The sequence below is a fragment of the Muscardinus avellanarius genome (assembly GCF_963383645.1).
Source record: "Muscardinus avellanarius genome assembly, chromosome: 3".
NCBI lineage: Eukaryota > Metazoa > Chordata > Mammalia > Rodentia > Gliridae > Muscardinus > Muscardinus avellanarius.
In genome coordinates, this window is record NC_137788.1 from 19,311,206 (window position 1) to 19,324,268 (window position 13,063).

Here is a 13,063-nt window from a genome sequence, read left to right on the forward strand (position 1 = left end):
AAGCTGCTATTATATCGCCCCAAACAAAAGCAATACTTGAAATCCAGCTGGCCTAAAGGTTCCTGTCCCCCATTTAGCAAGCCGGTTTGCTTTCTCTGACATCCTGTGGGTGGGGCTGGGTATATCTGTCTGTGGTGCTCCGGAGTCATGGTTAATTAGACCTGGGTAAGCATTCTCGGCTGTGAAGTGACCACAGCACACCAGACAGGTCTGCATGTAGTCCGTGGGCACGTGTACAAGTCAGTCACTTTACCAGGCTCCTCTTTCTCGGAAGGAGGCAACTACATCTGATGTCCCCTAGCATAAGTACCCTCCTTCCTTGCTGTCACCAGTCCTGGGCATTCTGTGGCCTCAACAAACACCCTCCTGGAGTTCGTGGCCCAGTGCCGCCTCTACTCCAGATTGGATGCCTCACAGGGGTAGAAAGAGCCCCGAGCCACTCTTCCTTGCCAATATATTAAAAAGTGCCAAGACAAGGACGCAGAAATTTAACTCAATCATGCTTTTCACCTGCACATAAAAGCCTAGTGAAGAATAATTATATTTTGCAATAATTTTGCAAGCCCATATTCATGGGGTTTTATAGGCAATGAAGTCTGGCGATGAGAAGTGAATGGAAGGATTCCCGACAAGTGTATCTCAGGTGTGAATATTGCTTCACCCGGAGACAGCAGCAATCATTTACTCTGTGTGTGTGTGTGTGTGTGTGTGTGTGTGTGTGTGTGTGTGTGTGTGTTTTACTGGGGATTGAACGTCCTACCCCTGAGCTACACCCCCCAGCCAGTTTTATTTTATATTTTGAAACAGGGCCTCACTAAGTTGCTGAGGCTGGCCTCGAACCCATGATCCTCCTGTTTCAGCCTTCCAAGTACTGGGATTACAGACATGCACCACCAGGTCCCTCTCCACGCATGCATTTTATAGCCTTTGCTTCATCAAATTCTCCCAATAGCCCTGTAGATTAGGAACATTATTGTCCATATATTAAAGCTAAGGAAATTGGCGCAAAGTTAAATAAACTGGCCAAAGTAAAACTGGTAGTATGTTTTACGGTACTGGGGATGGAACCCAGGGGCATTCTAACTTCAAGCTACACCCCCAGCCCTATTTTTTATTTTGAAACAGGGTCTCACTGAGTTGCAGAGGGCCTCACTAAGCAGCTGAGGCTGTCCGCGAACTGCATCCTCCTGCCTCAGCCTCCTGAATGCTGGGATTACAAGCGTGCGCCGCCATGCTGGGCTCTAAAACATTTTTATATCAAAATAAACATAGAAAGCCGGGCGTGGTGGTGCACGCTTGTAATCCCAGCATTTGGGAGGCTGAGACAGGAGGATCGTGGTTCGTGGACAGCCTCAGCTACTTAGTGAGGCCCTCACAACTCAGTGAGACCCTGTTTCAAAATAAAGAATAAAAAATTGGGCAAGGGGGTGTATCTCGGAAGTCAATTCCATCCCCAGACCTGCCCCCCCCAAAAAAAGGTAAACATAGACTGCAGTAGAATCCACATTTTCATGATTTTTGTTTGTTTGGGGTTTTGTGTGTATGTGTACTGGGGATTGATTTTGTTGTTGTCAGTATGGTGGTTTTGGCCGTACTCCCTACAACACTAAGGGCATATTATCTTTCTCCTTTAGTTTGAGAAGCTCTGAAAATCCCAGTGAAGTTGACAGGGATGGTTACCACTCCTGGTTCCACTTGAGGCCATCTTATTACCCCGCTAGGCCGCTGAGTCACTGAGGCTAAGTGACCTGGTCACGCAGGATGTCTGCCCCTCCCTCATCAGTGGTGCTACCTATGCTAGGCTGGCCCCGCGAGCAGGCCAGTTCTCGCATCTTCTATGGGGATAACATTTTTCTCATTCTTAGTTGGAACCTACATCATTCCCTTTTGATGGTCATGGGGTTTGTTTTGAGACCTGGAGAGGTGGACATAGGCAGTATTATACTTTTCTTCTTAAGAGCCTGTGAGTCGGGCATGGTGGCGCACGCCTGTCATTCCCAGTACTCGGGAGGCTGAGACAGGAAGATCGCAGTTTCAAAGCCAGCTTCAGCAACTTAGAGAGACTCTGTTTCCAAATAAAAATAAAATAAAATGGGGCTGGGATTGTAGCTGAGAGGTAGAATGCCCCAGGGTTCAGTCCCTGGCGCGCACGTGCGCGTGTGCGCACATGCGCGCGCACACACACACACACACACACACGCCTATTGGGAAAAGGAGAGTTTAAATTAAAATATGGAAGCTGCACATGGTGGCACATGCCTATAATTCTAGTACTTGGGAGGCTGAGACAGGAGGATCACAGGTTCGAAGCCAACCTCAACAACTTAGTGAGACCCTGCTTCAAAATAAAAAATAAAATAGGGCTGGGAGTGTAGTTCAGAAGTAGAACGCACCTGCATTTAATCCCCAGTACCACTAAACAAATAAATGAATAAAAATTGAAAAGGAGAAGAAAGAGGCTGTTGAGGGCCATGGAAAAATCTTTTGAGATAGCTGAGGGGTATATTTATAAAGGGCACCAAAGGTGTGGTATAATGTGTGTGTGTGTGTGTGTGTGTGTGTGTGTGTGTGTGTTGCTTGGCATTGAACCCAAGTGCATTCCACCTCTGAGCTACACTCGTCGCCCTATTTTATTTCTTATTTGGCAACAGGGAAGCCTGCAATCCTCCTGTCTCAGCCTCCCAAGTACTGGGATGACAGGCGTGCACCACCACACCTGGTAGCATAAAGTGTTAAATGGCCTCACTTCTCCTGGCCAGCGTGTTTTGGCCTAATAGGACTCTCACGTAACAAAGCCAGGATGGGCTTGGTGTTTCATTGTACATGCATTTTTAATGTTCCTCTCCACCACCCTAGGATACAGAGAGAACCAGAAAGCACTCTCGTCTGTGTGCTCAGGAGAGACGCAGAAATTGGCTCCACTCTCAGTGAGCACCACACGTCCGCCAGAAGAGCCTGAGTACTCTTTTGGCGTGAGGGAGAGATGGCTGTCGGAAGGAGGTGAACACCACAAGGAAAGATGGCTTCCGGCGTGAGCCCCGCGTAGCAGCAGCTCCAGCTCCGAGCCGGCCCCGCAGAATGTGCCACTAGACCGCCATGGACGGAGCCCATCACGCAGGCCTGCAGCTGCAGCAGCTCCCGCCCACCAGCAGCGCCACGTCCATGAGTGAGGGCCCCTTCTCCTACAAGGCAAGGGCTTTTCTGTCCTCATTATCTGAACTTGTTTATTTGTTTGTTTTAGAATTTTGTATTTTTCTAGCAAGAGAGCAACACAGCGCAGCCCCGGCTGACAGACAGCTGCAGATCTCCATGTCTGTTCCAGGCAGAAACAGGCCGTACACATGGACAGGGCGACATGATTCAAAAGAAAAGAAATGGCGGTGCAGTGATGTTTGCCTGGAATCCCAGTGCTCAGGAGGCCGAGACAGGAGGATCACATGTTTGAAGCCAGCCTCAGCAACTTAGTGAAACTCTGTTTCAAAATTAAAAATAAAAATAAAAAGGGCTGGGGGTGTGTATCAGAGGTAGAATGCCCCTGGGTTAAAGAAAAAAAGGAAGAAGAAGAAATATTTATTAAAATAGGGAGGTAGAGACACCAAAGTGGGGGTAAAAAGCAATGCAGTCCCACTTAGGAGAATTGATTTTCTTAAAAACCAGCTGCCCCGTTGCTAGAGGCAATCTCCGCTCCTGTCTTGTCTCTCTCCTTCTGCTTCTTGGACTTTTTCCCTGGTCTTACAAACTTGGGGCCACACTGGCCATAAGGTTTGGGATCTCGGTTGTTTCACTTAAGCTCACATGGAGAGTGTTTCCCCATGGCACTGATGACGAGCGTGTGTGATTGTCTGACGCCCTGTTGAGCTGCTCTTTGAGCACCTGATGAGGGAGCCCCTGCTTCCAGTTCCTCACCTGCCTGTAAACAAGGGCATCCCCGAGTCTGTCCCTTGGTGTCCATCGCTGGTTATTTTCTTAGATGTCGTCATATAGGTACAATAACTAGGTCAAAGGGAATATACACCTTCTTAAGAGTAGAGTTTTTAATATCGATTTTACATGTTTCCAAACACCTGTCAGTGCGGCATCTGAAGACCTGGATTTGTTTAACCCCCTAGTCAATCAGAGATGAAGGACCTCCTAGAGCTGAAGGAGACGTTCTGGGCGCCCCCCGCAGCCCCCCGTTATGCTTGGGACAGTGGGGCTGAGGGAAGAAACAGACATTCCAGGCCACAGAGCACGTCGGGAGGCAGAACTAGAGCTGATACCAGTTCTGGATAATAACTAAGACTTATTCGGCTTTTTATTCTGTCCCAAGTGCGGTGCTGCTTCTTTACACAGTTCTACATGATCCTCACAGTAGCACGGAATCTAAGCACACTTTCCTCATCATAACAGTGCCTGGCCCCTGGCTCAGTGGGGAGGAGTAAACTAATTCGGCCACGCGAAGTCCTGAGAACAGTGACCCATGCGCAGCGGCCAGTGTTAGCGCCCGCTGTTGCCATTTGCACCCCAACTTTGGAAATGAAGAAACGGAGGCACGGAGAGGTTGTGTAAAGGCCCTCCCTCTCTCTCCCTCTCCCCTCCCTCTCTCCCTCTCCCCTCTCTCTCTCTTCCCTCTTCCCTCTCTTCTCTCTCTCCCTCTCTCCCTCTCCCCTCTCTCTCTCCCTCTCTCCTCCCTCTTTCCCTCTCTCTCTCTCCCTCTCCCCTCTCTCCTCCCTCTTTCCCTCTCTTCTCTCTCTCCCTCTCTCTCTCCCTCTTTCCCCCTTTCTCTCCCTCTCCCCTCTCTCTCTCCTCCCTCTCTCCCTCTCCCCTCTCTCCTCCCTCTTTCCCTCTCTTCTCTCTCTCCCTCTCTCTCTCCCTCTTTCCCCCTTTCTCTCCCTCTCCCCTCTCTCTCTCCTCCCTCTCTCCCTCTCCCCTCTCTCTCCTCTCTCTTTCCCTCTCCTCTCTCTCTCCCTCTCTCCCTCTCCCCTCTCTCTCCCTCTCTCCTCCCTCTCTCCCTCTCCCCTCTCTCCTCCCTCTTTCCCTCTCTTCTCTCTCTCCCTCTCTCTCTCCCTCTTTCCCCCTCGCTCTCCCTCTCCCCTCTCTCTCTCTTCCCTCTTCCCTCTCTTCTCTCTCTCCCCCTCTCTCTCTCCCTTTCTCTCCCTCTGCCCTCTCTCTCCCTCTGCTCTCTCTCTCTCTCTCTCTCTTCCTGCCACAACACCCTCTAGTATGCTGTGTCACCCACATGCCAAAGCAGGTCACAAGACAGAGGAAATGGAGACACGGGGATAATTAAAGGGCTCTTATCACTTTAATTCCGTCTGAGGAGCCGAGTAGAATGCACACAGAGTAAAGTTATGAAAGTGCTGGGGCTCTCGTTGGGGCTCTCGTTCTTTCTTTTCTTGCTTTTTTATATTTTATTTCACTTTTTAGTACTGGGGATTGATCCCAGAGGCACTTTGCCTCTGGACACTCGAGGGGAGTGCCCGTGTTCTCTTAGATTCTGTGCCTGTCCTCCTGGCAGCCATTCCCCACAGGGCCGGCTGGATTCGCCGCATCTTCTTACTGTCTGTGCGCCTGGTGCCCTGACCTTTCTGGCTCGCTGACGGGAAGAGACAGTCTCTCCCAGGGAGAGCAAATTCTCAGGCACAGCAAAGGAGCCTGCCCCGCGTGCTCACCGGCCAGGCCGGAGCCCACCCCTCCAGTCTGCTCTTTATCCAAATCTCAGACCGTGGTGGTATTTCCCCTGTCCCGAATCAACCCAGGGCCAGGTACCACATAACTAAGGGCTACACCCCCAGCCCTTTTTGTATTTTTTATTTTGGAACAGGATCTCACTAAGATGCTGAAGCTGGTCTTGAACCTGTGATCTCCTTGACTCAGCCTCCCAAGTACTGGGGTCACAGGTCAAGAAAATATTTTTCTTGACCATTGCATTGGCTTAGAGCGTGCACAGAGAGGAGCGTGTGCTTCATAGCGCTGGACAGGCGTCCACACGTCACGACACTTGACTCGAGAGGCTGGGCGCTGCTCACACCAGCGTCTCCTCAGCACCTCCCTCGGGGCACAGCCATGATCGCAGAGAAACTAACTTCAGGAGCCCTGTGTGGCCGGTGCAGGGCCCTTGCATCCTAGAAAGCGACAGAAACATTCTGTCGTGCTTCTGGTGAACAGTCTAATACAGGTCACGATGCCACAGGCGGAGCTGTCCTCTGAATTGTTCCTGGGTCTCTGTTGGTTGGTTGGTTGGTTGGTTGGTTGGTTGGTACTGGGGATTGAACCCAGGGACGTTCTACCTCTGAGCTACACCCCCACCCCCCTTTTTTTTTTTTTTTTTTTTGAAACAGGGTCTCACTAGGTTGCTGTGGGTTTTGCTAAGCTGGCCTCGGACCTACAATCCTGTCTCCTCCTCCCAAGTCCTGGGATTACAGCTGTATGCCACCATGCCCCGCTTCACCTCATAAAAATGACCTAGTGATGATGAGGAGATGCTAAAGCCGTTAGCGGTTGTTGTATGTACAGTCCCAAGAGAAGGGCCGCCGCCTGTGGTGCAGGGCCGCGTGGGGAAGCGCCAGGAGGAAGACTTGACCGAAGCCTTTACTGTGATGTCCTGGGCGGCAAGGCAGGACAGGGGAAGGCTGAGGTGGGCTGATTTGAATAACCCCAGCAGACCCTGGCCCTGGGTTGATTCGGGACAGGGGAAATACCACCACGGTCTGAGATTTGGATAAAGAGCAGACTGGAGGGGTGGGCTCCGGCCTGGTCGGTGAGCACGCAGGGGCAGGCTCCTTTGCTGTGCCTGAGAATTTGCTCTCCCTGGGAGAGACTGTCTCTTCCCGTCAGCAAGCCAGAAAGGTCAGGGCACCAGGCGCACAGACAGTAAGAAGATGCGGCGAATCCAGCCGGCCCTGTGAGGAATGGCTGCCAGGAGGACAGGCACAGAATCTAAGAGAACACGGGCACTCCCCTCGATGAGATAATAAGTTTCCATTTTAATCACAAATTTAGTTCAGTTGCTTATTATGGAATATCTTCATGCCAGAGCAGAGATAAATAAGTCATGGTGACTGCCAAGGAGCGTCGGCACTGGGGGGGGGCTTGTGAGCAGGTGCTGAGGAGCCCGCTGAGGAGGCCTGGCTCGGCCCCCCTTCTAGCCAAGTGACCTCGAAGACTGTTACCTCAGAATGGCCGTGGTCACCCCTCAGGCCAGCTGTGTGGACCAATGAAAAAGCACCCTTCCTAAGGCCAGACTGTGGTCCCCAGGAGGAATACATGGAATCACAGAATCTAGGGGAGGGTGTGGTCAGTTCTGCCCGCAGTGGAGGGAGTGAAAGCTGGAGCTGGCTTCCCGACACTTTTTTCTTTCTTTTTGGTACTGAGAACTGAACCCAGGAGTATTCTACCTCTGGGCTATACCCCTAGCCCTATGTGTATATGCATTTATTTATTTATTTATCCATTCATTTTAAATTTAGAAACAGCATCTTGCTAAATAACTGAGGCTGGCCTCAAACCTGTGATCCCTCTGTCTCAGCCTCCCTAGGCCTTCTTAAGGCTATTTTGGTTTCAAAGAATAAAAACCCATTTCAGAGAAACTGAAGCAGAATGAGAAAAATTATTATAAGGCTATCACCCAGAAGCAGGCGGGGGGGGGGGGGGTTGGAAGGTGTCCAGCTTATATACCCCTCTTCAAAGGAGGGAAGACCTACCTCATTGGCCTCGTGTGGGTCAGGTGATCTGCTGTGGTCCAGTCGGTGATGATGTGGGGGGCAGGAGCAGGGCCATCCAACAGTCTGGTGTTTTGAGCCCCATGACTGTTATGGGCAGCTCTCCAAGAAGAGTGGCCATGTGGTCTGGGCAGGCTGCACCAAGTCATCTTCTACTTGGGGGACAGAGAAACATGGAGAGGCCCCAAGTCCGGCTTGACAGGCGGGCTGAGCCCTGCCCTCCGCCCTGCCCTCAGGGTGTGGGTTCTGGTTGGGGGCCAAGTACTCTCTGAGGAGGAACCGCAGGGCGCATCCACGTGGCCGCCACCTGGAAGAGCCGGGCCTGGGTTTCTTCTGTTTAATGAGTGGGCCTGTCAGCTCTGTGTCAGCTCTGTCCCTGCAATGGAGGCCTGGAGGGAGGTGGGGAAGGTACATTCACCAAGTACTTGCCCTTCAAGATAGAATTTGGCACAGAAATAGAGATACAGCAAGGTGTTAAAAGCATGGGCTTGGACTCAGGAAGACCTGGCTCCAAATCCTGCTTCTCTTACTTTCCGGTGGGATAACAGGGACAGGCACGTAGGCCCTCTCTCTGAGGGTCAGTTTAAAATCCGTCCTGCAGGGTGGTTGCAAGGATGGTGTCAGCGTGGAGATGAGGAAGCTGAAGCCGCCTGTGCCATTAGTTTCTGCCAACATAACCCCGTATTACATATGAAGAATCTGACGCCGGGAGACTTGGTATGAATAGCAAGTGACGGGGCCGTCTTGTCCATGGGACTTAAATGGAGACCTGATCACAGGCTCAGCGGGCCGGGGAATGGCAGGTCTGAGCTGAGGCTCCATGCAGATACAGTGTCCACACAGGGTTTCCCGCCTCTGCCCTCGGGCTGCCTTCCTGAGAAGAGTTGATTTCGTTTTAGTCATGAGTGTTCAAAGCTCAGTTGTGGGCTCAGAAAATATCAGAGCCAGAAGGCTCTTCGGACTAATGCTAGTGATATAATGATGATGAGCCTAGTGATGGCTAGAATTGTCTCCCTATTTAAAAACTGCAGCATGTGAGGCTGCAACCTATGCCGTTTCCTAGAACAGGCCCAGAGGGTCAACGCAACTCTAAAGAGAAGCAGAGGTGCGACCCCGGCCCGTGCACGGGCAGGGCACAGGGCGGAGTGATGTTGGGTTCATCACTACCCCCATTTTTGTTGTTGTTTTGGTACTGGGCTTGAACCCAGGACCATTCTACCTCTGAACTACAACCCCAGCCCTTCTCATTAGTTTATTTTTTTAAGTTTGAAACAGGATCTCCCAAAGTTGCTGAGGCTGGCTTTGAACCTGTGATCTTCCTGTCTCAACCTCTAAGATGACAGGATTACTAAGATTACGGGAGTGTGCCACCAGCCTCCTCCCTTCCATATGCTGGATATGTCTGTTGGAGCCACAGAAGAAGCCGCCTACATGGCGTGGCCCTCTCCAGATTTCCCTGGCCAGCAACACTCCCCGGCCAGAGGCGGCGCTGTGAGAGTCCTGGCTTGGGCCTCCTGTCCGTGCTTATGAATCAAGCCCCCTCACTTCCTCCAAGAGCCCCTAAACATAAGGCTGCTGATAGTTGGGAGGCTGCAGTGCTTCCTCACCCATATAAGGGCATATACAGTATTATAAATGTAGGGCGGAGCGGCCTGGCCCCGCCCCGTGGCTGGCTCCTTCTTGACTTTGGCCCAGCCTCCAGCCTCCTCCACTAGCCATCTCCCGGGGAGCTGCCTGGTAAGCATGTGCCTGGATTGATCCTTTAGACAGAGAAGTCCCCTCTGCCCAGGAAAGCTGAGCCATCGGGAACTGGATTAGGTGTTTCCTCAGAACAGTCAGGCCACCTGGCGCTGCAGGTGAAGGGATCAAGGGACACGGACATCCCAGGTGAAGATCCTGGTCCACAGTCAAGGGGCAGCTCTGCCCCGGCCCTGACCATGCTCCTGTCTGTTTCTCTCTCTCCCTCCCTCCCTCCTTCCCTCCCTCCCTCCCTCCTTCCCTCCCTCCCTCCCTCCTTCCCTCCCTCCCTCTCTCCTGCCCTCCTTCCCTCCCTCTCTCCTTCCCTCCCTCTCTCCTTCCCTCCTTCCTTCCCTCTCTCCCTCCTTCCTTCCCTCTCTCCCTCCTTCCCTCCCTCTCTCTCCTTTCCTCCCTCTCCCTTTTTCCCTCTCTCCCTCCTTCCTTCCCTCTCTCCCTCCTTCTCTCCCTCTCTCTCCTTCCCTCCCTCTCTCCCTCTTTCCCTCTCTCCCTCCTTCCCTCCCTCCCTCTCTCCCTCCCTCCTTCCCTCCCCGCCTCTCTCCCTCCCTCCCTTCTTCCCTCCCTTTTTCCTTTCCTCCCTCCCTCCTTCCTTCCTTCCCTCCTTCCCTCTCTCTCTCCTTCCCTCCCTCCCTCCCTCCTTCCCTCTCTCTCTCCTTCCTTCCCTCTCTCTCCTTCCCTCCCTCTCTCCCTTTCCCTCCCTCCCTCCTTCCCTCCCTCCCTCCCTCTCTCCCTCCCTCCTTCCCTCCCTTTTTCCTTCCCTCCCTCCCTCCTTCCCTCCTTCCTTCCTTCCCTCCCTCCCTCCCTCTCTCCCTCCTTCCCTCTCTCCTTCCTTCCCTCTCTCTCTCCCTCCTTCCCTCCCTCCCTCCTTCCCTCCCTCTCTCCTTCCCTCCCCTCTCTCCCTCCTTCTCTCCCTCCCTCCTTCCCTCCCTCTCTCCCTCCTTCCATCTCTCCATCCTTCCCTCCCTCCCTCTCTCCTTCCCTCCTTCCCTCCCTCTCTCCTTTCCTCCTTCTCTTCTTCCCTCTCTCCCTCCTTCCCTCCCTCCCTCTCTCCTTCCCTCCTTCCCTCCCTCCCTCTCGGTATCTCCACTACCCCCCATGTCCCCTTTATTCTCTCTTCTGCAGATTGACCTCAAGGGCAGTTTCGCCCTGAGCTACACTCCTAGCCTGTTGTTGTTGTTGTTGTTGTTGTTGTTGTTGTTGTTGTTGTTGTTGTTGTTTGGTGGTACTGGGGTTCCTGGAAGCCCTTCTACCTCCGGGCTACACTCCCAGCCCTATTTTTACATTTTTATTTGGAAACAGGGTCTCCTAAGCCAACGTGCTCGCCTGGCTTCGAACCTGCGCGATCCTCCTGTCTCTGCCTCCCAAGCGCGGGGATTACAAGCACCACCACGCCCGGCTGTTATTGTTGTTGTTTTAGTAACTTTTTTTGGAAGCAGGGTCTCACTTAATTTCTGAGGCTGGCCTCACCTCTGAAGCTTGCCGCAGTAGATGAGTTACCAGGCTTCAGTACATGAGCTTTTGGGAGACATTCCCTGTCTACAAGAAAAAATATAAAATATGCGACCGATTTCACTTTTTAAAATTTCCTTGGATGTGGGATTCCTAAAGATTAATTGAATCAAGAGTTTTTCTATTGGTACATTTGGATACAAGCAATTGACAAATGAAACATAAAGTTATATAATAATTTTTGAAACAAAACTAATAGTGAATATTTGAATAAAAATGAGGCTCTTTAAAAATAATTTCTATATTAAAGCCAGGCATGGTGGCGCACGCTTGTAATCCCCGCGCTTGGGAGGCAGAGACAGGAGGATTGCCAGGTTCGAAGCCAGCCGCACTGGCTTAAGAGAGAGGCCCTGTTTCCAAATAAAAATATTAAAAAAAAAATAGGTCTGGTAGTGTAGCCCGAAGGTAGAAGGGTTTCCAGGAACCCCAGTACCACCAAAAAATAAGAATTTCTATATTAAAACAAACAGATTGCGCCGGGCGTGGTGACACATGCTTGTAATCCCCGCGCTTGGGAGGCGGAGACAGGAGGATCGTGCTGGTTCGGAACCAGCCTCGCTGGTTTAAGAGACCCTGTTTCCACATAAAAAAAAGTTAAAAAATAGATCTGGGAGTGTAGCCCATGGGAGTGTATCCCGGAGGTAGAAGGGCTTCCAGGAACCCCAGTACCACCAAAAAAAAAAAAACAAATAGATTGCTAGAATGATGTAGAGTTTAGCATTTTGTTGCAAGTGTGGGTTTTTATAACTGTAAGTTTCTGGAATGGAAGAGTGTTACAGCAGTATCTATAAATTCTTTGATTTCCTTTCAATTTTTATGCTAAAATCTAATAATCTGGGCATTGTGGCACATGCCTGTAATCCTTATACTTGGGAGGCTAAGACAGGAGGATTGCAGGTTCAGGGCCAGCCTTAGCAATTTAGTGAGGCCCTTTGCAACTTAGTGAGACCTTGTTTCAAAACTTAAAAAAGTAGGGCTGGGGTGTAGCTCAGAGATAGAATGCCTCTGGATTCAATCCCCAGCTCCAAAAAAATAAAAAATTAAAAAGTTACCTATCAGCTGGGCATGGTAGCGCACACTTGTAATTCCAGAATTCGGGAGGCTGAGACAAGCAGATCATTGTTCATGGCCAGCCTCAGCTACTTAGTGAGGCCCTTTGCAACTCAGTGAGACCCTATTTCCAAATAAAGAATAAAGAAAAGGGCTGGGGGTGTAGCTCTAAGATAGAACGCCCCTGGGGTTCCATCCCAGTACCGAAAAAAAAAAAGAAAAAATGACCTATCAGCTAACAATATAATCAGGGCCTCCTTTATTTTTGCTCAAAGTACTAGAAATATTAGATACCTAATTTGCCATAGATTTGATTTGCTTTTCCCATATCTGTGAAGTTTCTCGAAAAGGCATTACCAATTATGTAACTTTTTCTGTTTAGAGGCAGACACCTTGAGTTAACCTGATACATGCAAAAAGGGTTAGGGAAAGTCAAATACTATAAAATTGACCCTACCTTTACCTATGAGATACTTTAATACCCATAAACTTGTACGTATCTCAAGAAGTATACAATGAATGTTCCAAGTGTGCATACATATTTTAATGAAATGCTTTTATGTTGTCACTAGTTTTGCGCATATTTTTGTTACAACTTCGAGCTGCAGATGTGGCTCATTCGGTCTACCTACTAGAACTGAAATATAACCCAATTCGCTATGTTCTTATCGTCTGCACACCACTCAGATCAAACTCTGACTTCAGGATATCCCCACAAGTACCAGACAACCCAATTCCGATGTCTTCATAGGAATACACGTGAGCAAGGAAGGAGCATCCCTCTGGGACAGCTGTTACCATAGTTTCGTTTTCCCTAAAAGAGCCTCCAGGGAAACAAAATTCCAAAATTCCCCTCGGTTTCCAAGCTCAGGGCAGTGTACCAGAGGAAGATGCCAGTCGGTGAAGGCCAAGCCTTTCTCCAATAAAGTAGGTGAACGCTATTGTGAAAAGCCAGAGGAGAAAGGGGGACCGCAGGAAGCTGGCGAGGAGCCCAGGGGCAGGAACAGATGGTGGCGGCGTCCCTACACGCCGGTGTCAGCGAAGCCCTT

The 13,063-nt window shown here is 50.7% G+C and overlaps 1 protein-coding gene across 3 annotated transcripts in view; it reads left to right on the forward strand.

Moving 5' to 3' along the window:
* Window positions 1-3,096: 3,096 nt before the first annotated feature.
* NIPAL3 (NIPA like domain containing 3) overlaps window positions 3,097-13,063 on the forward strand; it is a gene marked incomplete at both ends in the record, with an annotated part of 41,941 nt that continues 31,974 nt past the window's right edge. For 2 of the 3 annotated variants that reach the window (XM_080693274.1, XM_080693276.1), the window contains one exon: window positions 3,097-3,189. In XM_080693274.1, coding sequence (XP_080549400.1) covers window positions 3,097-3,189 — 93 coding nt within the window. The remainder of the gene's footprint in view (window positions 3,190-13,063) is intronic. The other variant, XM_080693275.1, reaches the window with a different exon arrangement.